Source organism: Vigna umbellata, chromosome 11, assembly GCF_029865625.1.
Source record: "Vigna umbellata cultivar VRB3 chromosome 11, Vumbellata_1.0, whole genome shotgun sequence".
Classification (NCBI taxonomy): Eukaryota; Viridiplantae; Streptophyta; class Magnoliopsida; order Fabales; family Fabaceae; genus Vigna; species Vigna umbellata.
In genome coordinates this window covers 29,422,612-29,449,433 of record NC_142175.1, presented here as the reverse complement: position 1 = coordinate 29,449,433, position 26,822 = coordinate 29,422,612, and the positions used below count along the sequence as shown (strand labels likewise).

Here is a 26,822-nt window from a genome sequence, read left to right as displayed (position 1 = left end):
CGCGGTTAGCAAAACCCATGGGAAAAGCAGCGTCGCTAAATAATTACCGGCGGTTTTTTGAAAAACCGCCGGAATTAACGGGGGTTTTCGAAAACCGCCGGTATTAGCGGGGGTTTTCCGAAAACCGCCGGTATTAGCGGGGGTTTTTCGAAAACCGCCGGTATGAGCGGGGGTTTTCCGAAAACCGCCGGTATTAGCGGGGGTTTTCCGAAAACCGCCGGTAATTGTGAGGGTTTCCCAAAACCGCCGGTAATTACTGAGTTTACATAGTTGGGTTTCCAAAACCTCCAGAAATATAAATAATATTTTTTATTATTCAAATTATTTGATTATCATAAATAAACTAAAATTAAATAATATGAAACCAAAATAAAATGTAAACATTAAATATATACCAAAATATTATTATATAAATTATAAATATTAGAAATACAATTAATGTTTCCTAAAAATTAAAATAAACATGTTATGAATAATAATCATCAGTTTTGTACTTCTTCATCGTCTTCATCGTCTTCATCGTCTTCATCGTCTTCATCGTCTGATACTTCTTCATCATCTTCATTATTTGATACTTCTTCATCATTTGATACTTCTTCATCGTCTTCATCATTTGATACTTTTTTATCGTCTTTATTTGAAACACTTCTTTTTCAAATACCTATAATATAAAACAATAATTATTGATAATATATTAAAAAAATTATTAAATTATTGATAATTGAAAAATATTAAAATATGATATATTAGAAACTACATAACCAACTTAGAAAACATGTCATAACACTTTCAATATTAATTCAAATTAAGATACATTCATTAATAATAATAGGAAGTGAAGTGTCAACATTTTCCAAGGTGAAATGAAAAAAGAGTAAAAACCGAGTTTTTGAATCCTGGATAAATTAAAAAATATATTTGAAACAAAGTTAAATAGCCATAAATTTTCAGTAACAGAAACATTATCATACACTTAATTTAAGGCCAAAATTGAAAATCATAAATACATATGCTTTTACAACAAGTCTGCATTATGGAGAGACAGAAATATTAGAACAATATTAGTGGTAAAAGAAGGTAATAGGACTTGACAAAAGACTTTATTGAGAAAAGAATAACAAAAGACTAACTCACATTTAATAAAAATAAATAAATTTTTGAAGCTATTCTTGGAATAATTTTATCCATATTTCAATTTTAGTATTAAACTAATACGTGCATAATTAAAATTTTAATACTGCACATAAGTAATGATATCAGTCACTTCTTAACATTTTAATACGTGCATAATTAAATGTGAATCACACTTTTAAAGACTGAACGAACAATTTAATCAAACAAAAACTAAAAGAAGTCTGTTATGGCATATTGTAGTTTGATGATTTAGAATTGTGAGAAATAATATTTTGTTTATGGCTCATAAAACTAACCGAAGATCAAAGAAAGATTGTAGCTATCATATTGTTCTTAATTACAACAAAACAGTGATTATCATTCTCTGTTGTTCTATCATACATTAAAACAGGTTGCCATAGTAAAGAAGATTCAAGGTTTTTATTTACTATCCAAGAATGAGGAATTTTCAAAATCAAACAGATTATAATTTTGCAGACTATGAGACTGGGTGATATAATTAATAAGTAAAGCATTTGTAAAACAATACAGTAGGAAGTAAAAGTTTCTCATAGCTCTTTCTCTCATACTCCTCAAATTATTAATGAGGTAGATGTAGATGAAGTTCAAACCTTAAGATTAAGCTCGTTATACAGGGCCTTTACTTTAGCAACATTTTCTGGATCTGCACTCCCATAGTTGTCCTGCAAACCGCAAAAATTAGTGATTTAGTGCAGTGTTATCACAGGATAAATGCGGGATATATTAAGATGATCACTTACGTATAGAACTTTCTTTTGTTGCTCATTGGTAAGCTTCAAAGCTTTCGCAACTAACCAAGAGCATTTAAAATTTTTAATATCTGTACCTATCTGTACCTATCTGGTCCCATTAATTATCCAGGATTCTCACCTTTCCAATAGTATCAGGATCCCCAAAGCAATCCAAATAATCATCCTAAAATTAGAGGGGGAAGGGGAAGGGAAAAGATACGTCAAAATACGGTTTTTTATGAAATATTTTAAGCTGATAGTGAAAGTATACACTAGACAGACATCATTCTAGAGTCTAAATGGTCTTAAGAGAAGCGATCAAAACTATACTAGCAAAGTATTACCGGTACTTGAAAGTAGGTTCCCATCTCAACAAGAATGTTCTTCACATCAACATGGTTTTCCAGATTCTCACCCGCCATGAGCAATGCACATGTAACCTGTGTAAGAAGGAACTAGGAAAAGGCAGCAGTTATCTCTCTTCTAGTGTCAGCTTCCAGTCAGGTTTTACGGAATACACTTGATTGCACTCTATAGAAAGGACGTGATTTACTCTCTAGCAGAAGAATTTATACTTTTTTTTCTTATAGTTGTTTTAGTCACATTTACATATGATACATGATTTCATGTTTGTCAAAAAAGTGGTTAAGCAATGATAATTTCTCTCCAATTGTTCTCCTTGTTTTCCCGTACTCACAGAGTTAATGTGTATTTGGACAGGTCTTTTCTTCCTTGCAGTGTGGTAATTAGATCTATCATCTGTCCTGAAGCAGTCTGGAACTCAACCTAAAGGAAAAAAGCAAGATGGTAACATTTTAGTATATTGATTAGAATAGTCCCATATAACTTAAACTTTGACATTTGTACTACCTCATTAAACAAATCAAGAAGATCTACTTAATATAGCTTTCCCCTGAAATGGTTCTTAAGAATGCGTGGAATATGGTTTCTTAGTAAAACTCCATCATTTGCTGCAATTATCCCAATCTACACGATGCAATAACTAGAGATTAATAAATTATCAGTGATAATTACCTAATCAAAACAAGATGCCATCATCACAGTAAACTCTGAAACCATTAGAAGTTGTTTAATCATTTAAACAAGAAAAGCAAAAGCTTTCAACTGTCATATTGTAAAGTGGAAATTACAGGCTTCTTTTGATAGAGGCTTGAGTTCTGAAATAAAATCATCATCAACACCAGCTACTACTTTCTCTGACTTGTCTTTCACAAGGCGCTTGATCACATCACGATGAACTGTTGGAAATTCATATGAACGTAAATGATTTACAACAAACAAAATGAGAAACATTAACAAATAATTTCTTAATGATTTGCATTAAACATCATCATCTTAAATCAAGTAAAATACCTTCATGTAGGTCTCCACATCGGTTGCCAGCCTGTCCAGATCGAGGTCGATGGAGGGAGATGGTCGGTCCTCGAGCCACGTCACCTGCGAGACCAGGTAAGGTTTCGTGCGCACCACACTGTTCACTCAGAACCTTTCCTGGCCCTTACAGATGAGGAAAAAGCGGTCATCCATGAGGCTCTCATGCTTTATGACTTCGCCGACACAGTCAACGGCGGTAGTTCCGGAGACGGCATCCGTGTAGATGACGCCGAAGCGGAGGTTTGTTTGGAGGAGTGTGTGCATCATGATGCAGTAGGGGAACTCGAAGATCTGCAAGGGGGGATGGCGCCGGGGAAGAGCACCAGAGGGAGAGGGAAGAGAGGAAGCTCGACGACGTCATCGGAGTTGGGGGAGTTTGTGTGGTGCTTCTCGGAGAAGGAAGAGGAGCAGCGGAGAATGGAATTAAGCTTCAGGCAGCGGTGGCGGAGAGGTGCAGCGAAATGAAAATTGTGATTTGGGAGAAAATGAAGGCATAAGGAAAAAGAAGATAGTGGTTTGGGAAAAAAAAGCAGAAAGAATGAAGGCGCAAAAACATTATTTTAAAAATTAAAAATTATAAATGTTACGGGCGGTTTCTTTTAAACCGTCGGAAATTTTCCGAGGTTTTGAAAACCGCCGGAAAAAAACCTCTCCTAAAATTAAAAATTTTTGTAGTGCTTGATGGATCCATTTTAAATATATAGATCAATAAAATAATGACACATAATTTATTGTCGTTGTTAAAGGATTAAAGTTTTAATATATATATATATATATGTATATATATATATATATATATATATGTATATATATGAGTGTGAGACAGATAGATAAGAAGAGTATTTATTTTATTAGTATATTGGTAAATATATATTCAATTATTAGTATATATTTTATGCATGAAGTAAATTAACTATTTTTTCGATATTAAAATTATAGTTTATTCAAGAACATGGTTAAGTGGCTAAACTAACTTCTTCTGCCATGTGAATGTTTGCATTTGGTCAAAGTCATCAAATTTATTCGGCCACTTGGGTCAAATATTGTTCCAGAACAGTCATATGACTGATATTCACTTCTTAAATCTTTTGATTTCAAACTTGGTTTGTCTTATATATACAGCTGAATTCGTTAAGCAGTTATGGTAAATTCCTTATCATTACTACATATTAATTTCTATCAATAAATCAAATTGGCAAATTTTGCTTGGATAAAAATAAATGAGAAAAAACTAATAGATTTGATGACTACATGTTTTAATTTAATTATCCAATAAATTAAAAGACTAAATAGTTAATCTTAACTTAAATCATCCAATAAATTATTAATGAGAATATTCAACCGGAAAATAAAAATAAAAAGTATGATTAATTATATTTGGATCATAGATTATTATTAATTAAAATTTTACTCTAAAATTTATAAATATAGTTTTGAGATAAGAAAATAATAGATTTATATTTATTATACCATTAATTCATAATTGTCAACTTAACATCTGAATGTTTTATGCAGGTATTCTCTAAATAGTTTAGACGATCAATTAGGCCTAAATCTTTATCAATAGCAATTTAAACAATAGACCCCAACCCTATACTCCACGCAAAATAAATAACAAGTGATTTAAAAATTATATATATATATATATATATATATATATATATATATATATATATATATATATATATATATATATATATATATATTATTAGAGGTTCCATTTTAACTATTATGATAAACACTAAAAATTGTTTACCATTGTGACAATCTTGTTTACTGCTAATACTATTTGAATAACTTTAAACTTAGTTAATATTTTATTTAATATAATTGTTTTTTCTAAATTACTCCACTCGTTCTAGAATTGAACTCTTCCATCACCATTTCTTCATGAACGTGACTGCTTCTACTTCTTCATGAACACTGTGTACCCTTATAATTGTTTCTTCGAGATCAACATTGATATTCTGCTATTTTGCATTTAATATTTATGTTCGCACAAATTTTCGCATGAGCTCTGTTTTTGTTTTCTGAAATATTTTTTATCTTCGACCGATTATTTAGGGTTCTTGTTCACAATGAATAATTAGCGTTTTCGTTCATACAACAGATTCATACTTACCTCATTTGCTATAACTTATTTGCTTATTTAAGGTGGAATAATATGTACAACAAACAATAAATATTGTTAGAATAAATTTTAATCATAGTTCTGATACCATGTTATAAGTAAATTTTAAATTTAACTCAATCTCACAAAATTGATTTGTAAGGTGAGGTTTGCATCCACTCATAACGTTTTATCTCTAGTCGATGTAGGACTTTCAACCTATATGCTTAAAGAAAATTAGTTGTTGATTTAGAAGTTTTTTGCCTAAGGAAAACTGCACAACAAAAAATAGGAAAGTCTTGAGAAAGAATTGCTTAACAATATTCACTAACATTCAAGCATGTTTGTATTTCATTTGCTCTGTTTTGCATTCTCTTCCTTTCTTTTTATTTACTTGTTTATCTGTGTTTGAATTAAAGATTTCGAGTAAGCGTGCCTTTAGTCATTGTTTGGTTGATCCGCGACATGATCAAACTTGGTCTGTCCATTGCTCAAGCAATTGTAGATTCGGGAGTTAGCTGAAAAGGAGTTTGAGAATTAAATATATATATATATATATATATATATATATATATATATATAACAATAATTTTAAAACCGTCTAATTAAATATGATACTCAATAAATATTTTAAAATGATTATTAATTAAAAATTAATTTTAATTACAAATATGTCATCAATATTCTCAACTCCGATTTTCCTGTTTTTAAAAACATTTTTAATATTAATGCATATATAATAATATGTTACTTTTATTTATTCATTACAAGAAAATATTTTTTATTGATGATACAAGTTATTGATAATAATAAAAATTTATCGATAATATAAATTTTAAATCATTAAAATAATTACTGACGAATTATATGAATGGATTTCTTATTAGTGAAAATATTCATAATAATTTAAATTATAAAATTCATCAATAAATTTGAATTTACTGATATATTTATTTTAATTGGTAATAACAGAAATTCTTATAAACTGTATGCTCTAGGTTTAGATTAATATAATTTTGTATTACCTCATATTAGTATTTAAATATGAGTATGTTTAAATATAATGCTGCATAATTATTTTTTATTGAATATATATATATATATATATATATATATATATATATATATATATATATAATTTGCATCTATATGATATTTTAATGAATTATTTAATATGTTTTTAATGATTGTAATATAACTGTCCTATTATTAAAATTTATGTAACAGTGATCACTTTAAATAAAAAACAAAGGATAGTATTTAATTGAAATCCTTGAATATTATTCTTTTGATATTAAGACTAATGTAATTCAATTTCTCAAAAGAGTTATTCAAATTATTTAGTTAATAAATCTTATCTATACTAAAACATGCCAAAAAGTTTAGTTAATTTTTTTTATAATATTTTAATTTTAATATTTTTATGGATGTATAATTTTTATAATTTACTTGTACGCAATAAATATTACTAATTTTATTTTAAAATATGATTATTTAATTAAAAGAAATTCAATATATATTTTTATATAGTGAAACAATCAATAATTTTAGTTGATTCTTTTTATAGCAATTTTCGTATATACAAAAACATGAAAATTAGTGCAAGAATAAAAGTCCTATAAATGCATTTTCCCTCTCTTTTCTCACCTACTATTCTTAGTCTTGGCAGGAATAAGGCTAATTGTATAGCAGTTTTCCATCTTTATGAATATCACTTGAAAAAAACTATCTTGGCTCCAATTTTCTCATATATATATATATATATATATATATATATATATATATATATATATATATATATATATATATAAGAATATTGTGAAACAAGTTTTTCTCATAAGTATAAGATTATATGGTGATATGATAACCTTTCAAAATATTTATAAAAAAACAATAAAATGGTTTAATAGCCAATTTAGTCCTCACTTTGGTTGAAAAATCTCAATTTAGTCCCTCGTTATAAAAGTGTTTTGAATTAGTCCTAACTTTTAAAATAGTGGGTCAGATTAGTCCTTTCTGTTAAATATAAGTTAACAAAATTAATGGATGATGATGTGACACAACTTAAAGCTAACGAGGGACCAATCTAACACATCAGCTTTAAGCTGTGTCACATCATCATCCATTAATTTCGTTAACTTATATTTAACGAAAGGGACCAATCTGATCCACTATTTTAAAAGTTAGGACTAATGTAAAACACTTTTATAACGAGGGACTAAATTGAGATTTTTCAACCAAAGTGGGGACTAAATTGGCTATTAAACCTAAAATAAAGTAACATAATATTCTTGATATTTTAAAATAATTTAAGGACGAAAGATATAATTAACTTTCGTTTTAATTTTACTAATTAATTATTTCTTTTATGTCTAAAAGAAAAAAACTGATATGTTAAGTTAACGTGTGAGATGCACGGTTATTTTAAAAAAAAAATTGTAAATGAATAATATATACTGTACAAGTTTCAAGAGTTATATTTTACAAATTTAATATACTAATAATATACAGTATATCTTACTCTAGAATAGTCATTTAACTTTTTATTTCAAACGAATATTAATTAGTATAGACTAACAAAAGTAACAATTTTCAATTTTGGAGCTCAAAAGGAAAATAATTTTTCTTATAGAAAACCCTAAACCAAAAGTTAATTATTTCTAATTACTTACAATTAATATAAATGTGATTAATAGATAAATTATTTCAATTTTCAAACATTCAGAAAATTTATATTTAATTACGATTCAGAAATATTACTAAGATTGAAACCATTTGAGTTTTAGAAAAAAAAAACACAATGAAAATCATGATAAGTTTCAAGTAAATTTCATGTTGCCTTTTATTTCTATTATTCACTGTGTTTATGATAAATGGGATACGATTTGATCTCATATCACATAATATATATATATATATATATATATATATATATATATTATATATATATATATATATATATATATATATATATATATATATATATTATATATATATATATATATATATATAATATATATATATATATATATATATATATAATATATATATATAAATAGATAGAGAGAAGAAGTCCATTTATTTTAAAAATAAATAAAATGACTTAATCTTGCATTTCTATTTTCTTAAAAATATCAAATTTTAGTTTATAAAAAAATTTCTATTCATACAAAAGATATCTTAAACATAGGAGTATTTTAATAATTTTTATTTTTAATTTAAAATAAAATATAAAAAATCAAAAATTATTCAAATAAATTCAATTTTAAAATTTAGAATCCATATATTACGAGGATGAAATTTTTTTTTGTCAAAGTTACGTATATATATATATAAAATAAAATTTATTGAAATTAAGAATATGGAATGCCTTATTTCTCGTCCTATCTTTCTATAATGTAATCACCTATTATTTTTACATATAGTACTATTATTAATATTAATTTTTCTTTAAAATATAGAGGCACGTGTCTCTTTTTCATTTATAATCATATAAAATAATCTAACAATAATGATGACATTTCCCAATAAAATATTTATTTTAGCTTGAAAAGTTAGATTTCAACTTTCCAAATTGTATTTTTAGGAAACTTAATAAAATCCTCTCCCAACAAATTTTATTTGAAGAGATTATTCTAAAAATCAATCCAAATATTTTTACTGTAAATGTTTAATTTATTACTATATAAGATATTTAAAAAGAATAAAATGATGTTTTATAAGTAATTTTTTTATAATTTAAAAGAGTTGAATTTTCAGCTCACGTGAAGATTTTTTTTCTTAAATCTAATTCAAAATCGTTCCCGTTGTATTGCTTTTTATAAGGTCAAATAAGAGAAACCAAATTTAGCTTCTGTTTGTTTCGTAGATGGAAAGTGTACAAATGGATAAAAGAGAATTAAATCCAGAAAAAGAAGCGCGAAATTTCGAAAAACAAGAAAACTTTTCACCCATAACTTTTCCCTCGTAAAGAAAAGTCTTTAAGTATGATTATTTTATTAATTTTTTCAATAAGAAATTGATTAAAATAATATATTAATTGATAGAAGCTAAATAAAAAAGATCAATTTTTATTCTAACGTAATATAAATAATAATAATTGTACCGTAGGATACCTAAATTCACCAACGGTCGACGAGTACCACGGAATGTCACGATCGCAGGAGTAGCGAACACTTCTTAACGCCAATCGTTTGTTGATGTCGGCACTCATTTTGTTGATGTCGACATACTGGTAGTCGACAAGCCAGCAACGATGTCGCGACATATATCGCTTGCACGACATTTCATATGTTTATGTCGACACAAACAGTGGTCGACATATACTGAGCGATATCATAGTAAACGGTTCAGCAGTTAAGAATAAGCAGTTACAAATATTAGCTAACGCCACCAATCACGCAAAGATAACTGTCCGGATTTCCAGGTAAACGGTTTATTATCCTGTTTTAAATATGCAAAGCACACCAGCAAAAAGGTACGTTTTTTCCCTTAGAGAAATTAAGAGAGATAAATTATTCTTCTTCTTGATCACTTTGTACTGAAAAGATTCAGGAGATCCCTTTTCTGACTTGAGCGTCGGAGTGCCTTTGCAGGTACCCAGCCCATTTTCCCCTCAGAGAGCATAACGCAGGAAGAGAGATATCACAGTAACCGCATCACAGGAAGGAGCAGTGGAGATTTGTTAGGTTCGTATCTCGGTTTCACATCCATACAGAAACAATAATAATTATTATTATTATTGTAACACGTAAAATTATCTTACTGGTTAAAGTATTAAGAATAATCAAAATTATAAATATATAATATGTATTTACAAAATGAAAACTCATAATTTAAAATTTTTATAAATTAGAAAGATCAATATAATAAAACATTTATATATTTAAGTTATACTTATTAACTATTAAACACTTAATAATCACCACACTCGCTCTCTCATCTATATATTTTTTACCTACATATAATTTACAATTTCGTAAAAAAAATAAAACCACTGAAACATAGAAAATAAGGGTTATTTAGTGAAATTTTAGTAAGATATATTCATCGTACACTTAATAATATTAAAATTTAAAATATTAATGGTCATATCATATAATAATAATTCATAAATACAAATACATTCAACACTAAAATTTCAGAAGGACATATATTAAGTTGAATGTTCATGAAGTCATGCACATGTCATGTAACCTTGTAAAACACTATAATAAACAATTTTGCTAAAGAAAATCTCTAGTGAAAAAGTTAGTTCACTATAACTTAACCAAAAATGTGTTCTTGTACCAAATTTCACTTTAAGAACATTCTTCAATTCTAGCCACCTAAACTCTATTATCTATATGAGTTTAGTAGAGTTAGGATGATCCTAGACAATGTGTCAATTCTCCTCATAATTAATCAGAGTCATACAATACACACAAATAACAATATATGAAATTCACAAACTTAAACAATAACCAATAACTTATCATTATCACTGAAACTTAATTTTTCTTTCTCATTCATACAACATGTTCATCCATAAAATGTACACTTAACTCATTTGTTACATAGCACAATACCCAATTTCTATGCAACCTAACATATACCTTTACTAGAACCCATGATCCTTCCAAGTGTTCATTATATTCCAAAATTTAAAATCATATTATATTAAATCAACACAATAATCATCATTGAAACCTCATATTTTCAATCATCACATATTCGCTTAGCAAGTTCCCTTCTCGCTTAGTCAAATACTCATGGATGTAAACTTGACCACTAAAAAAGTGTTTTGCCTAGCAACTTCGACACTAGAGCTAAAATCCTGCATATTTGCCCAACAAACTCAACCCTTGCCCAACCATCACGAGCTCTCTAGATTTCTTAAAAATAAACTCGTCCAGTGACCATTTTGCTTACTCAACAAGCAAGCCCTTATAAGCTTGTTTTATCAAGCTCGCTCAATAAGCTCTAACTCACTCAGTGAGTGGAACGTTTAGAACTCTTTAGAATTACACTTTCTCACTCTCGCTTAATAAGTCTACATAAAACCACAATTTATATAGGTGTATTATATCATCCATTTGGTCCATCTAACCACTTTTACAAGTGTTTTAGTTCCCAAAAAGCGTACATATGCGCGTTTAAAAATACATTATGTGGGTCAAATTGACCAAGTGATGGATCTTAGGCTATTCATCAATCATAAACCATAGGCACATCCCATGATTTCACTACTTCATTCCATAACACAAATCAATTCATCATACAATTTCACTAATCTTATACATACTAGATTATATGACTCAAAATACAATTACACTATCATTTCAATCACGTTCAATTTATCACACATCTCATAATTTCATGCTATTTCAATTAAGCTTATAGTCAACCATGCGTACTAACGTATCACTACTTTATAAATTCTTTTATCAAATCAAAGCATGAACATATATAAAAATATCACTAACTTCCCTTATCTTAAAATATTTTTTTCTTGAAACTAAACTCCCTCGACTCATGAAACACTACCACTCACAATTAAAGACCTATAATAGGTTATCTAAACGAGACAAAATTTAGTATAATAAATCATGAAATAGAAGAAAAAAAAAGCAAAACAATTCAAATCAAGAAATCCATATATCCGTATTAAAATGATGAAGGTGTATAATTCAATACCACAAATAGATATATGACTGAAATATTAAACAAATATCAAATAAGCTAAAATTACAAAATATTATTATTAATGAGATAAAATGAACTAAAAACTAAAAATAAAACAAATAAAAATATAATTGATATATAATAATACTATAAATATGTATATAAAGTATGTTTTACTGGTAGTCACAATTTCAGTATCCCACACAAAAATAAATGTAACCTGTAAGATACAAATAACACCATCTTTATAAAAAAAATAAAAAATCAACGTTGACATAATTATCACCATTTCATTCATTATAAATCTGCATTCATCCGTGATACTAATGTGTTAGAGTAAGTTTAACCAAAAAATTATACTCTTTTCATAACTATATATCTGGATATATCTTTAGTACATTGAATTATATTAAATGCAAATCAAACATCTTTTGATACATTTGTTAACTACAAACAAAATCTCACATTAGATAAAAGAAGAGATGAACATGAGTTTATATACACATAAGATACCTCCATTGATAAGAGACATTTTGAAGTGGTACCATAAGCAAATCCGCGAGAGGTTGACCTAAAGCGGACAATATCTAGTGTAAAAACCTATGTGTGTATTAATAGTTTCTATCACATATATATAAACTTATGTATAAGTGAACGAGTGAAAAGTGTTGGATTCGTCACATACAAAATTATAATTTACAATTAATTGTCATGGAAGAATTTTAAGAGAGTAACAAGATCCACATTTCCATTGTGATTTATTCTTTAGTTTTCTCACATTTGAAATTTAAAACATATTGTAACTATCTATATTTTTCTTACTCTATTTCTATTTTAATGATTGTTTTCAAGTTAGTTAACGTATATTTGTCAAAAAAAATATTATAATTATTTCATGTTCAAGGGTAGAAATTAAGACTTAAAGCAGTTTAATTTTTTTTAACGTTTTTTAAAAACAAATCTAGAATAAACATACTTCATACTTAAAATAGATAATATATTTAATAATTCAAATCAATCTTCTTAATAAATAATAATTATTTTACCAAAAGCCAAACTTATGGCCTGGATTGTTGAATTAGAAGTATAAGTTTTGACTACTAATAAATATTGAATTCAATAAAATACAATTATACTAAATGAAATAAAAAATATAACTTAAAATATTTAATATTTAATAATTTTCTTTTAAAATCCATAATAACTCTTGAAACATGTACTAAAACTTAAATAAAAAAATATTTAATATTTTGGTCAAACAAGCATAAGATGCATCACCAAACTAAAAAAAATATTTGAAAAAGTTTACGTGGAACTAACTATAATGAGATAAAAGAAAAACAATTGGAGCGTATCACTTTGATATTATAAATATGTTTAATTTGATGTCGTGTTAATTTAAACATGTAATGTTACCATGTATAATGTACATTAACATTGAAGCTGATTTGAATAGATTTAGCTTTTACATCTTAAAAGTAGTTTTAAAATTCCATATTCTAAGCTAAACACATTAATTACTTATGCTAATATCTCTAACACATTAATTTATATCATTTTTCCTAAGTCAATGCTTTAAACTACCTTTATTGCAAAATTAGCAGAAGAAGTAAACATTAGAGGAAGGCATTTACAAGCCTAAACATATCTTAACATTAATTTGAAAGTGATTAATAAACCAGAATAAAAAATATATTAATTTGAGTTTCTCAACCACTATTTTGTAATTTTAGTTTAAATTACTGGTAGTATATTATAATAATTTTTATAATATTAGTGGCGCCAACTATATTTGTTTATTATAATGACTTCTTATCAAAAAATACATTAATAATTTTTTTACAATTATTTTTCCAATCACTTTTATTTTTTCCGTAATACTCAAATATTTTTTTATTAGAGTGTATTGTTTTTTCTACATTTTTTCTTTTACATTCATTATTGTTATATTGACTATAATTTATTAAGGTTATTAAGTATTTAAAAGAATCACTAAATATAAATCGTAAAGGTTATGCTTGTTAATTAAGAATAATGTTTATGGGGTTGGTAAAATGCATTAGGCTCACGTCAACAGCATAGAAAGTTAGTTTTGGATGGGTATGGTAGAAACTTGGGATGATTAATTACTGTTTTAAACCAACCAAGTTAATTAATGTGAAAAATTGAAATATTCAAGTCCATAATTACACTTATTTAAGTATTCAAGTTCAGTTCATAATTACATTCATAATGCTTTTAAATTTATTTTTATGAATTTGTTTTAAATCCAAATTTATATTTTTAGATTTTAAACTTAATATAATTAGTTGGATAATATGAATTATATTATTTTTCATTTTAAAAATTCAAAATCAATATATTCCAAGAACTTGTTTAATCAATACAATATTTTCTACTCAATCTGTAAAAAGTTTCTTAATTTGAGTTTCACTTTAGACATTGTCAAATCCACTTCAATCAATACCCATAATTATATCAACACTGAGCCTTATTTATTATTTGAACTATTATTCATCTTTTAAAAATTAATATGGAAGAGAATAAGATATATATATATATATATATATATATATATATATATATATATATATTAAAAATATTACATTAAAACTGATATATACACAGAGTATACATAAGTGCTTATATTCTCATAATATAAAAATAAAAAAAAGGGTTTTATAAACAATACTAATCAAATAAGGAGAGAAAAAAAATACATAAAGAAGACAAATTTCAATTAAATGATAGACACTTATACCTTATCAATTTAATGTTGAAAATATCTTAACATAAATTAATTTAAACTTATCATACATATATATTTTTTCGTTTAAAAATAAGTCCAAATTAAATAGATTAAATAAATATTCATTTAATGTAATTTAGATCTAAAAGTTTATTAAAAAATGTAATTAAATGCACATGCATTTCACATTCAGTAGGAATAGAGTGGGATATAACGTATATTTCTTTCCTTGTTTATTAATTTATTGAATAAAAAAACCATGAGTTAAATAAGTTAATCACTTTGCTAATTATAATATATTTTTCTATATATAAACTCAGACTTTATATGTTTATATAATTAAAAGTGGTGATGTCAATATCATCTTCAGATGGACTGCATTTAACCTAAAAATAAAAATTAAATCATTATTAAAATTTGATTTTCACGGAATATATATAAAAGAATAGGTTGCTTGTTGCTTAAACCATATGTTAGATTTTGAATGATTTGTGTCCAACGTGTTTTTTGGTTCAACCACGAATCATACGCGGTTTTGTTTGTGGATAACGTTAGTGAATGTCACGTTCCTTTCCTGTCGAATAAACCTTAATTATGTACTTTTCATTTTTCTAAATTATTACAAGTCAGAATTAAACTCCACTAATGTCTTTTTTAATTTAAATATTTATTTTTAATATGATAGTATACAACAATGTAGTACACATTTCCATTCTTAACCCTTGTACATTTTCTTTCTTGTGATTGACACACAAAATTTAATTGTTTAATTTTGGAATTATGTGTGAAACAAAAGGACATTTAAGGAATTGTCTATGTGTTGTTGAATCTATTGCTTTTGACTTTCAAAGCGTTTCCTGAACTCTGACCAGTCACGCTAACATGTTATTTATTATCTTGACTTTGGTAAAACGGACAAAATAAAATTAAGATAACGGGTGCAAGAAAATATTTGATTTTTGTGAAACACCAATAAAAAATATTTATATATATAAATATATTATATAATCACAATAGTTTATTATCTAAAAGCAAACCTCAATGAATTTTGATGCAAGTATAAAAATGAGTTATTGACATAAAAAATGCAGAAAATGTACTTAATATTCCTTAAGAAATGGATTTGTTTATTATTATTAATTAATTAAATTGATTTTGTCAGGCAGTGGGGGTCTCCTTCTGGGGTCACAGGAAAAGAAATTAGAAGGGTAGCCAAAACGACGACTAGTTTCTAACAGAAAGAGATGGAACAAAAAGGGAAAAGTCTTCACTCAATTTGCATATCCAATTCGGAATTTTCTAACGATCCTTCCTTTCCCAATTTCGTGTAATCGGATAGAATTCCAGACAGTTGTGACAACAATTATTATATTTGTGTGTATATACTTTTTTTTCTTCTTTCCCTCAAATTACATATGAAATAATTATAGATTAATTTTTGTGGATGACGATGATGATGATCAGGATCCAAATTTGAAGTCCTAGAATTTCCATTCTACAGCGAATCGTTTCTGGGTTGGTCTTTGCGTTACCTTCTTTATTTCTCTGTATATCTCTTTGTATATTTGAAGTTTCGGTGTAACAACAGGGTGTGTTAACTACGTGGGGGCAAATCTGGTTTGCAACCTTTTATTAAATTTACCCGAGGAGGATCTGATTGTGATTTTGGTCGGAATTTGATGTGGCCGTCTGCTTGAATATCCTGTTTGATCACCAGGGCTGTTTTGTTTGATTGGCTAAAGAATTTTGGTTTTTCGGGGTTTGCTTTTGCAATGGGGGAGAAGTGGAGTAGCTTGACTTTTTGAGTTGGAATTTTTACATGAAGGGTGATGTTTCAATTGCGTATGATTGTGAAGAAAGGTTTTCATCCAGGTGTGAGCTTTTTTTATCTCCTTTGCATTAGGTGGCTTTTATCTTCCTGGTTCTTTTAATTTGACTTGGGTTATTTGAAATATGCTGTGAAGTTATGTTGCAGTCCTTGTTTAGTAGTGAGGAGTATTTGTGAGAGTTGAATTGGTTGAAAGGTGGGGAAAGTGGGTTTCCTTGTATGAATTTTGAATTCAATGGCCAAGAGAGGTGGCGATTGATTTTTTTTCCAAATTGTGGATTCGGTGATGAATTTGTTTCCTATGCTGAATGATGAACCACAAACCGCCTCGACAAGGTTGGGGATTATTTGTGAATATAGAAGCATGGAAATTCAGATTGTGAGGGTTTGCATCTGAGTGGTAGCTTACAAGTATAATTGCTTAGGATATATGGGATTGATTTTATATCTGTTGGGGTTCTAGTTCTTTATGTTGGATTAGTTCCCTATTCTAAACATGGTCTGTTAGGAGTGGCAAATGGGCAAGTCATAATGAACCGGCAAACAATATTGTTTGTCAATGGATGCAGTGGACAAGACTTTTTCTGAGCTTGTCAGCATCGTCAAAACGTGGATTCCCTGGCGATCTGAACCGGCAAATGTGTCTAGGGATTTTTGGATGCCCGATCAGAGTTGTAGAGTATGCTACGAGTGTGATTCACAGTTCACCTTGTTTAACCGTAAGCACCACTGTCGTTTATGTGGACGGATTTTCTGTAACAAGTGTACAACAAACTCGGTTCCTGCCCCAGTTTGGATAATAGCTGGAAAAGATTCATGTACAACAAACACGAGTGCATCGAACAAGCTTGAGTTGGAAAAGATTCGTGTATGTAATTATTGTTACAAGCAATGGGAGCAAGGTGTAGTTGCTTTTGATAACAGTATTCCGGTTTCCAATCTGGATAATAGTGCTTCAGCATCAACTTCAAGCTTGAATAGCAGTAAAACCAGTGCCACTGCAAACAGTAGTAATATTACTCTTTGTTCCATGCCTTATTCAGTTGGATCTTATCAACAAACGCAACAGGGTTCTGTTCTGAACCTACATAAATCACCTGTGAAGGGAAAAGACACGGATACTGATAGGGAAGGCTTATCGGCATTAGGAGGGAGGAGTGATCTTGTAGCAGATCTGGGTGATTCATTCCCGAAGCAATGTGGATTCGCAATTAATAGGTATTGTACTGTTTTGATTTAGTTTACTGATAGAGAGAACTAATGCTTGATTGATCACATTGATATTTCTTTAATTAGGCATTTGTCATGTAGTTTTGTATTTATATTTGTCTTTTGTCAATATATTCTTAATTGTGCTTATTAAACATGAGAATCCAAAGGGTGTGTAATAACCTTTCATTATAGTTTTTATGATAACCAGAATTATGCCGGGGAGTCTTATAAGTGAGGACTTTTAACATTTTGTTCGAACTGGCATCTATAGGTATCAGGAATCCTTGAATCCAAATATGTGAATGTTATTTACTATTTGACCTGGTCTTTATTTAATTGGCTCTGCATTCTCAACCAACCAGCAGTTTTGTATTTAACCAGTGCTCTTATTTTTTCTAATATTTTGTCATGGATCATGTGATTTTTTCTTGTTTCAGGACTGATGATGATGAGGATGAGTATGGTGTGTATCGGTCAAATTCCGACACTAGACATTATTCTCAAGTGAATAATTACTATGGACAGGCTGAGTTTGATAGGATAGGCCTCATTGATGGCTCAAGGAAAGTGGATAATGATGTTGAAAACATTGATGCAAAACTCCCTTCAAACTACAGTTTTGACACTGACATACAGGGTTTGGAAGGAGCCTCAATTATTGCAAAAAATGAGGATGAACCTGATATCTGTGATGAAAATGAAGCCCCTTCCTCATTATATGTCTCAGAGGACGTTGATGTTGAACCTGTTGATTTTGAAAATAACGGACTTCTCTGGCTCCCTCCTGAACCAGAAGACGAAGAAGATGAACATGAAGCTATTTTGTTTGATGATGATGATGATGATGATGGGAATGTCATTGGAGAGTGGGGGTATATACGTAGTTCTAGCAGTTTTGGAAGTGGTGATTATAGACAGAGAGATAGGTCAAATGAGGAGCAGAAGAAGGTAATGAAGAATGTAGTTGACGGGCACTTTAGGGCATTGGTAGCTCAGCTGCTGCAGGTTGAAAACCTATCTGTTGAAGATAATGACGAGAACAGTTGGCTGGAGATTGTCACATCTCTGTCATGGGAAGCGGCTACAATATTGAAACCAGATATGAGCAAAGGTGGAGTGATGGACCCAGCTGGTTATGTGAAAGTCAAATGCATAGCATGTGGGAATCGCAATGAAAGGTAAATGATATACTTTAATATATTTCATATTACATGTTCTATCTACTGTTCTTGTTCTTCTGGATCAGTCGATATATCCAATTTGTCAATTTGGAATGCATTTAGCAATGGGGTTTTAGAGCTCATACCCGCTTTTTCGTGCATGTATACACACAATGTGTGTGTTTCCACATACAGATTATACCGGCTCACAAATATAATAAACAAAAAAATTATTATAGAGAATTAGTCCCGTGGTTTTTCAGTATTATATTTCTGATTCCCACTTCCAACAGAGAAAAAAAAAAGAAAATTGATAATAAAAATAAACTAAAGAAAATCACTGGAAAAAAAAACATTTCCAAAGAGTCAGGAAAATTGTTTGAGTGTTAAAAGAAAAACAACAAATCAAAATACGTGCAATTACATTATTTGTTTAGTCTGGGGATAGATAGCATGTAATGCGATGAGAATGTGGCCGGTAATTATGTAGAGAATAATGGATCAAACGGAAACTGGCGCATGAAATCTAGATAGTAGCACTAAACGTTCTTTGCGACAACTCATGTATCTCTCTTTGTTTTATACTAAGACATAGGATTAGGAATATACAAATGATAAGAGCTTCTACACTAGTAATTATTTTATTAGTTTTAAAAAATCCGCATTATTCTCACTGGCCGAAATTGAACATAATTTAATTCACCTGATTTTATGTTAATCACTAGGTCTTATCTCCTGTTATATGTGACATTCCTTTTTCCTGACTTCTTGGATTCGTATTCTTATTAGTGTGCTGGTTAAAGGAGTTGTTTGTAAAAAAAATGTGGCTCACCGGCGAATGTCATCAAAAGTGGATAAACCTCGCCTGTTGATCCTTGGAGGGGCTCTGGAGTATCAGCGTGTTACCAACCTCTTTTCTAGTGTAGATACCCTATTGCAGCAGGTTGTACATGTTACCATTTTTTTTATCTTTAGTCTCGTGCTTGCTTGGTTGTTGGTACACATGCCGGTATCATGGGTTCATGCTTGTATTTTATATCATTTATCTAGGAAACGGACCATCTGAAGATGGCTGTGGCAAAGATAGCTTCACACCAGCCAAACATGTTGTTAGTGGAGAAATCAGTCTCACGATATGCACAGGAATATCTTCTTGCAAAAGACATAACTCTGGTTCTCAATGTCAAGAGACCACTTTTGGAGCGCGTAGCACGTTGCACAGGTACTCAAATAGTGCCTTCAATCGACCATCTTTCATCGCAAAAGTTGGGTTACTGTGAATCAGTTCATGTTGAGAAGTTTCTTGAAGACCTAAACTGTGTTGGTCAGTGTGGGAAAAAAACATTGAAAACATTGATGTTTTTTGAAGGTTGCCCAAAACCATTTGGTTTCACTGTAAGTCTTTATTTGTTTTTTCTTATCATTTTTATTTTATTCAATGTAATAAGAAAAAGGCCTTCAGGGCATCAGGCAATTGTTGACTTTTAATTTCTATATACTCTGATCTTTATATACTATGCAAACGCGATGAAGCATGTCTGACCAAGTGGTTAAGAGTTTGCCACCCCTACACTCCAATTAACTATTTCAACAAAAAGTTGGCCTATTTATGGTCATGCTTCAAGCCCCCAAAGGAGTTCATTTATCTTGTGTTTCTAATTTTGAACAGATTTTACTGAAAGGGGCTGACAAGGATGAGTTGAAAAAGGTAAAGCATGTGGTTCAGTATGGAGTTTTTGCAGCTTACCATTTGGCTATGGAGACATCTTTTCTTGCAGATGAGGGAGCATCCCTGCCAGAAATTCCATTAAACAGTCTGGCCCTTCCAGATCAAGCATTAGCCATTCAGAGGTCCATTTCAACAGTTCCGGGCTTCGGTATTGCTGACAATGAAAAACCTCAAGGGCATGAACCTGACACTGGACCACGGAGAACCAAAAGTGTCCCAATTTCTGAACTAGCATCTACGACCTGCAGTGCAGGGCCATGTGTCTCTAATGGTGCTTCTCAATTGATGCCACTTGGATCAAGTCTCGACCATTCAACTGCCTTTTTCTCCTCCATTGCTGCTTCAGGAAATTCAATTGCAGAATCACACTATGATAAGCTTCATCCATGCTCTAGTAGAGACAGAAATGAAATGAACGTCAAACAACCTGTGGTGGAAGAAACTTCTACGGTGGACGACACCCTGGTTATTTTGGATGATCCTACTGCAGTCGACCCTGGAACTTCAAAGAAATTATATCAAGGCTTGTCAACTAACACTCCACAAAATGATGATAGCAAAATTTCTACAAACCAGTTAAGTGGATCAGGATCTCTATCTCCAAAAGATGGTCCAAACCATCCGGAGAATCTTGAAATCCCAAACGAAGAGTTTATTCTTGAAAAAGAAGAGTTTCCTCCATCCCCGTCTGACCATCAAAGCATTTTGGTGTCTTTGTCCTCCCGGTGTGTATGGAAGGGAACTGTGTGTGAGAGGTCTCATCTCTTTCGAATTAGATACTATGGCAATTTTGATAAACCATTGGGTCGGTATCTGCGAGACCACTTATTTGATCAGGTAATTAATTGTCTGTTCTAGGAATAAATGTCTTTGTTGGTTGAACTATCGCAGTAGTTTTTATTGTTATTGTCACTACTTTTCAGAGTTATCGATGCCATTCTTGTCAAATGCCATCAGAAGCACACGTGCACTGCTATACTCATCGTCAGGGAACACTTACCATATCAGTCAAGAAACTACCAGAAATTATCCTACCCGGGGAAAGGGATGGAAAGATTTGGATGTGGCACAGGTGCTTGCGGTGTCCAAGAATCAATGGCTTTCCTCCTGCTACACAGAGGATAGTAATGTCTGATGCTGCTTGGGGTTTATCGTTAGGGAAATTTTTGGAGCTCAGTTTCTCAAACCATGCTGCAGCCAGCAGGGTGGCAAGCTGTGGCCATTCATTACACAGAGATTGTCTTCGTTTTTACGGGTGATTATAGTCTTCCCTATTTTTTGGTTTTAGCTAAACAAGTAATGGTCTAAGGTTTATGAGTGAACAAATCTTGGTCTCATTTTTACAACGATCTTCTTGATTTAAGACACAAAGGTTGGGTTAAAAAAATAAAGCATTTCTTTATTTTTCATCATCCTGATTATGTAAAAGAGAAGGATTTTTATAACCTATTTTTTGGAGGACTGTTAAAACCTTACAAAACTATTTTTTTTATTGTGCAATTCAAGCTTCTTTTTTTCTGTTGGGCTAACATCTGTACTTTTAGCAGCCTTTTTGTGGCTTTCATTAATCAATGAAGCTCATGATTCACTTGCAGATTCGGAAAAATGGTTGCTTGTTTTCGATATGCATCCATTGATGTTCACTCTGTCTACCTTCCCCCCCACACACTTATATTTGATTATGGGAATCAGGATTGGATACAGCGAGAATCAGATGAGGTTCAATACTTGCAGTCTTTGGATCTTAAAATTAAAATTTGGTTGTATGATAATAGTGCACCTAATTTCTGGTTGTTACAGGTGGTCAACCGGGCAGAGCTTTTATTCTCTGAGGTACTCAATGGTCTCAGTCAAATTGGAGAGCAAAGATCTAATGCAGTTCAAATCAGTAATGGCCATAAAACACCTGAAGTAAGACGCCAAGTAGCTGAGCTAGAGGGGATGTTGCAAAAGGAGAAACTAGAATTTGAGGTGGGGTCTTCGGTATTATACTTTATTAATAGCTTCATTTAAGTTCCCTTCTCTAGTATTGGCATGGTTTAATGATTAATCTTGTTACTAGTAACTGTTAGATATAAAACCATCCATGTGTTAGTAGAATACTCTAAACTTTATGTTTTAGCAGTATTTTTTTGGTTAGAGTTTTACTGGACTGGATATTTCCTAAAATTTTATAATTTAAATTTGAAACAACATATAAGAAGTTTGAAAGGCTTGAAGTTGAATCCTTCTCTCTTCTAATTACTTAGGAATCTCTTCGAAAGATTTTGAATCAAGAAAAGAGAAATGGCCAACCGGGGATTGACATTCTGGAAATTAATCGATTGTGGAGGCAGTTGCTTTTTCAATCATATATGTGGGATCACCGCCTTATTTATGCAGCAAACTCAGTCAATTCCAATAATGGATCCGGTTCAAGCAGTCCAACTTCCGAAGATAAGGAGAAAACTGTTGATGAAAATAAAATGACCATCAACTCTGTTCATGGTGGTCCAAACCTTAACGAAAACCCTTGTCTTGGAGGAGGAAGTGCAGTAGTTGATGGGAAAATTTCACAAGATCTAGAAAGCGAGATGACCGAAAAAGAAAATCATGAGAAAGATGACAGATCTATTTCAATCAGAAAAAGTATAAATGATCAATCTGATCTCTTAGAACCTGAATTGGGTGTTCGCAGAACTCTATCAGATGGGCCACCCATCGTACCTAGTTTGTCTGAAACACTTGATGCAAAATGGACTGGAGAAAATCACTCTGGATTTGGCATTCCAAAGGATAACAGTTCTGTGAATCCCGATTTGGCAGATACTTTGATGATCGGTGTACAAAAGGAAACATATCATCTAGAAGATCAAAATGGTTCCAAGAGTTTTTATTCTTCTTTTAAAGGTCAAGATAATATGGAAGACTCTTCGAGCTGGTTAGGAATGCCCTTCTTGAACTTCTATCGCCAATTTAACAAAAACCTTTTTGCTAGTACGCAGAAGTTTGATCCCCTAGTTGACTACAATCCTGTTTTCGTGTCATCTTTCCGAAAGCAGGAACTCCAGGGTGGGGCAAGGCTGCTTCTGCCAATTGGTGTCAATGACACTGTAATACCAGTATATGATGACGAACCCTCAAGTATTATAGCTTATGCCTTGATGTCATCAGAATATCATCTCCAACTGACTGATGAAGGAGAAAGGCCAAGAGAAGGAAGTGAGTTCACTTCATCATATTTTTCTGACTCAGGCACCTTCCAGTCATTCTCTTTTGTTGATGAAACAGCCTTTGATTCTCAGAAAAGTTTTGGGTCGATAGAGGATATGATACTTTCCATGTCTGGGTCTCGTAGTTCGTCAATGTTTGATCCAATGTTATATACCAAGGCTATGCATGCCAGAGTTTCCTTTGGAGAAGACGGTCCCCTTGGCAAGGTAAAATATTCTGTGACTTGTTACTATGCCAAGCGTTTTGAAGCCTTAAGAAGGGTGTCTTGTCCTTCTGAGCTTGACTATATAAGGTCTCTGAGTCGCTGTAAGAAATGGGGAGCTCAAGGTGGGAAGAGTAATGTATTTTTTGCCAAAACATTGGATGATCGATTTATCATTAAACAAGTTACGAAAACAGAGCTAGAATCATTCATTAAATTTGGTCCTGAATACTTCAAGTATCTTTCTGAATCCATAGCCACTGGAAGTCCGACATGTCTGGCTAAAATTCTTGGCATATACCAGGTACGTATCTTTTGAGCCTAACATTTGTTTCCTTTAGCTTTATTTGTAAACTGAAAAAATTTAGTAGAAATCAAGCCTAAGCTGTTATAGAAGTTAAAGCGTTCATTAGCGGTGATAATTGTAAGTAAACCAAATACCAAAATAACTGTTTATATTTTGTTAAAGCATCTGACAAACACAATTTTTAATGTGGTAAATACACGATGACTAAGGAGCAACCATCTTTTCAGATTATTAATTGTTGGATAGATGGTATATAATTCTGTATTTTGCTTCACTTGATTACAACCTATATAATCTTAACCTCTTTATGTTTGAATGCCATTTTATTGGAAAGGTTACATCGAAGCATATTAAAGGAGGGAAAGAGTCAAGGATGGATGTTTTGGTTATGGAGAATCTTCTGTATAGGAGGACTGTGACACGACTTTACGATCTTAAAGGATCTTCCAGGTCTCGGTATAATGCAGATAGTACCGGGAAAAACAAAGTTCTACTGGACCAGAACTTAATTGAAGCAATGCCAACTTCTCCTATATTCGTGGGAAACAAAGCCAAACGATCTTTAGAGAGAGCTGTCTGGAATGACACAGGTTTTCTTGCTGTAAGTCTCAACTTTTGTTTGAAACATTCTTCCTTCTCTTAACTCTCTCTTGCTTCTTGCAAAATGGGCATCATCTTATGTCCATCTCACATGCATTTATTTTCCTATTGTGCAGTCTGTTGATGTAATGGACTATTCTTTACTGGTTGGGGTGGATGAAGAGAAGCATGAGTTGGTTATTGGGATCATTGATTACATGAGGCAGTATACCTGGGACAAGCATCTTGAAACATGGGTAAAAGCTTCAGGCATACTTGGGGGACCAAAGAACACACCTCCAACAGTTATATCACCCAAGCAATACAAGAAAAGGTTCAGGAAAGCAATGACCACTTACTTTCTCATGCTTCCAGATCAATGGTCTCCTCCTTCTATTGTTGCTAGTAATTCTCAGTCTGATTTAGGTGAAGACAACCCACAATCTAGGACCCCAGCTGAATGATTCTTTGGTTTTGTGGGTAAATTTTTTCTTTCAATTTGGGGAATTAACTCCCCCATAATTTTATATGAAATTTTTTGTTTCCCCCTCTTATATCATATAGGAATTCTTTTTGTTCATTTGTAATTTTGTCAACTAGATATTGTCAATTATTTGTTAGAAGATATACCTACAGAGGGGCTGTTAGTAGCCAAGGATGTTTGTCTGGGGTAAAAGTATTTGATGACCTCAGGATGAAATCTTTGTACAAAAACCTATAGCAACGTTCTAGCAACTCGTTCTATACATGTATATTTCTCAGACCTGCTCTTCAATTTCTCTACTTTCCTTGCTATTCCTATCTTGTGCTTTACTTCAGATTTTATCAGGCTGTGTTTATGTTATCTGGGGCCGGCTTAAGGAGCCTAACTTATATTTTAATATCTCATTCATATATAAATTTCCATACATTGATGCATGATTTTAATATCTCATTCTATTAGGTGTAGAAGACTTGCAACTCTTGTTAGATGATTTTTTTATTTGATATTTTGAGTGATGCTCTCTCCACCACCTTATCTTCTCCCCACATCTTTCTAATTTTTTTTAAATTCTAAATTTATCTTTTTTACTTTTTACTTTTACCAATTTTACTTTTTATTTTTTAAAACCTTAATCTCAATCCTATTTCATTTTCACTTTCCCTTTCCCCACTGTCACTTCCTCTCTTTCTCTTAATTTTCACTTCCGTTAACACAAAATTTGACAGAAAAAACAAATTTTACATGGTATAAATTTAAAATATTTATAATTTCTGATGAGTTTTGAAATATAATGATTCCATAATATAATCTGCTAAAAATTTCTTTCCCACTTCCTTGTCTTTAAATAACCAAACTTGAAAATCTATGCTTAAACTTGAAACTCTAAACCACCAAACCATTTAAGCTGCATGAGCTGAACTTCTCTTCGATGATCATTGAGTGTTCGGTGAGTCTCACGAAATTTGAAAGAAAATGAAAAATGTTGTGTTAATGGAAGTGAAAATTAACATAAAGAGAGAAAGTGACAGTGGGGAGAGGGGATGGGAGCTTGGTGCCGAGAGTGAAAGAAAAAGTGAAAGTGAGAGGAGATTGGAATTAAAGTTTTAAAAAATAAAAAGTAAAATTGGTAAAAATAAAAAGTAAAAAAGGTAAACTTGAAATTTAAAAAAATTGGAGAGGTGTAGAAAGAAGATGGGGTGATGGAGGGAGCATCACTGTGATATTTTTTATGCAGAGAAGGCAATTTAGGATATTGGGCTTGATGCAAGTTGCCATAGCATACTGGGTAACATAAATCCAAACTCA

The 26,822-nt window shown here is 30.8% G+C and overlaps 1 protein-coding gene and 1 pseudogene across 1 annotated transcript; one reads left to right on the top strand and one right to left on the bottom strand.

Moving 5' to 3' along the window:
- Positions 1-482: 482 nt before the first annotated feature.
- Positions 483-3,548, bottom strand: LOC148191450 (farnesyl pyrophosphate synthase 1-like; annotated as a pseudogene).
- Positions 3,549-16,029: 12,481 nt separating this feature from the next.
- FAB1B (phosphatidylinositol-4-phosphate 5-kinase family protein) lies at positions 16,030-25,794 on the top strand. The gene is made up of 11 exons (XM_047324324.2): positions 16,030-17,849; positions 18,281-19,021; positions 19,793-19,946; positions 20,054-20,398; positions 20,673-21,569; positions 21,656-21,987; positions 22,328-22,451; positions 22,533-22,703; positions 22,982-24,451; positions 24,789-25,055; positions 25,171-25,794. Exons 1-11 carry the CDS (start codon positions 17,191-17,193, stop codon positions 25,495-25,497), a joined length of 5,487 nt encoding a protein of 1,828 aa, XP_047180280.1. The 5' UTR covers positions 16,030-17,190; the 3' UTR covers positions 25,498-25,794.
- The last annotated feature ends 1,028 nt before the right edge of the window (positions 25,795-26,822 follow it).

What these genes read in the sequence shown, in the direction of transcription:
- FAB1B (XM_047324324.2), top strand. Translation starts at nt 17,191, where the DNA reads ATGGATGCAGTGGACAAGACTTTTTCTGAGCTTGTCAGCATCGTCAAA. An exon ending in GATTGTCTTCGTTTTTACGG is followed by an intron (nt 21,988 to 22,327) that starts GTGATTATAGTC and finishes ATTCACTTGCAG; the next exon opens with ATTCGGAAAAATGGTTGCTT. An exon ending in ATGACACAGGTTTTCTTGCT is followed by an intron (nt 25,056 to 25,170) that starts GTAAGTCTCAAC and finishes CCTATTGTGCAG; the next exon opens with TCTGTTGATGTAATGGACTA.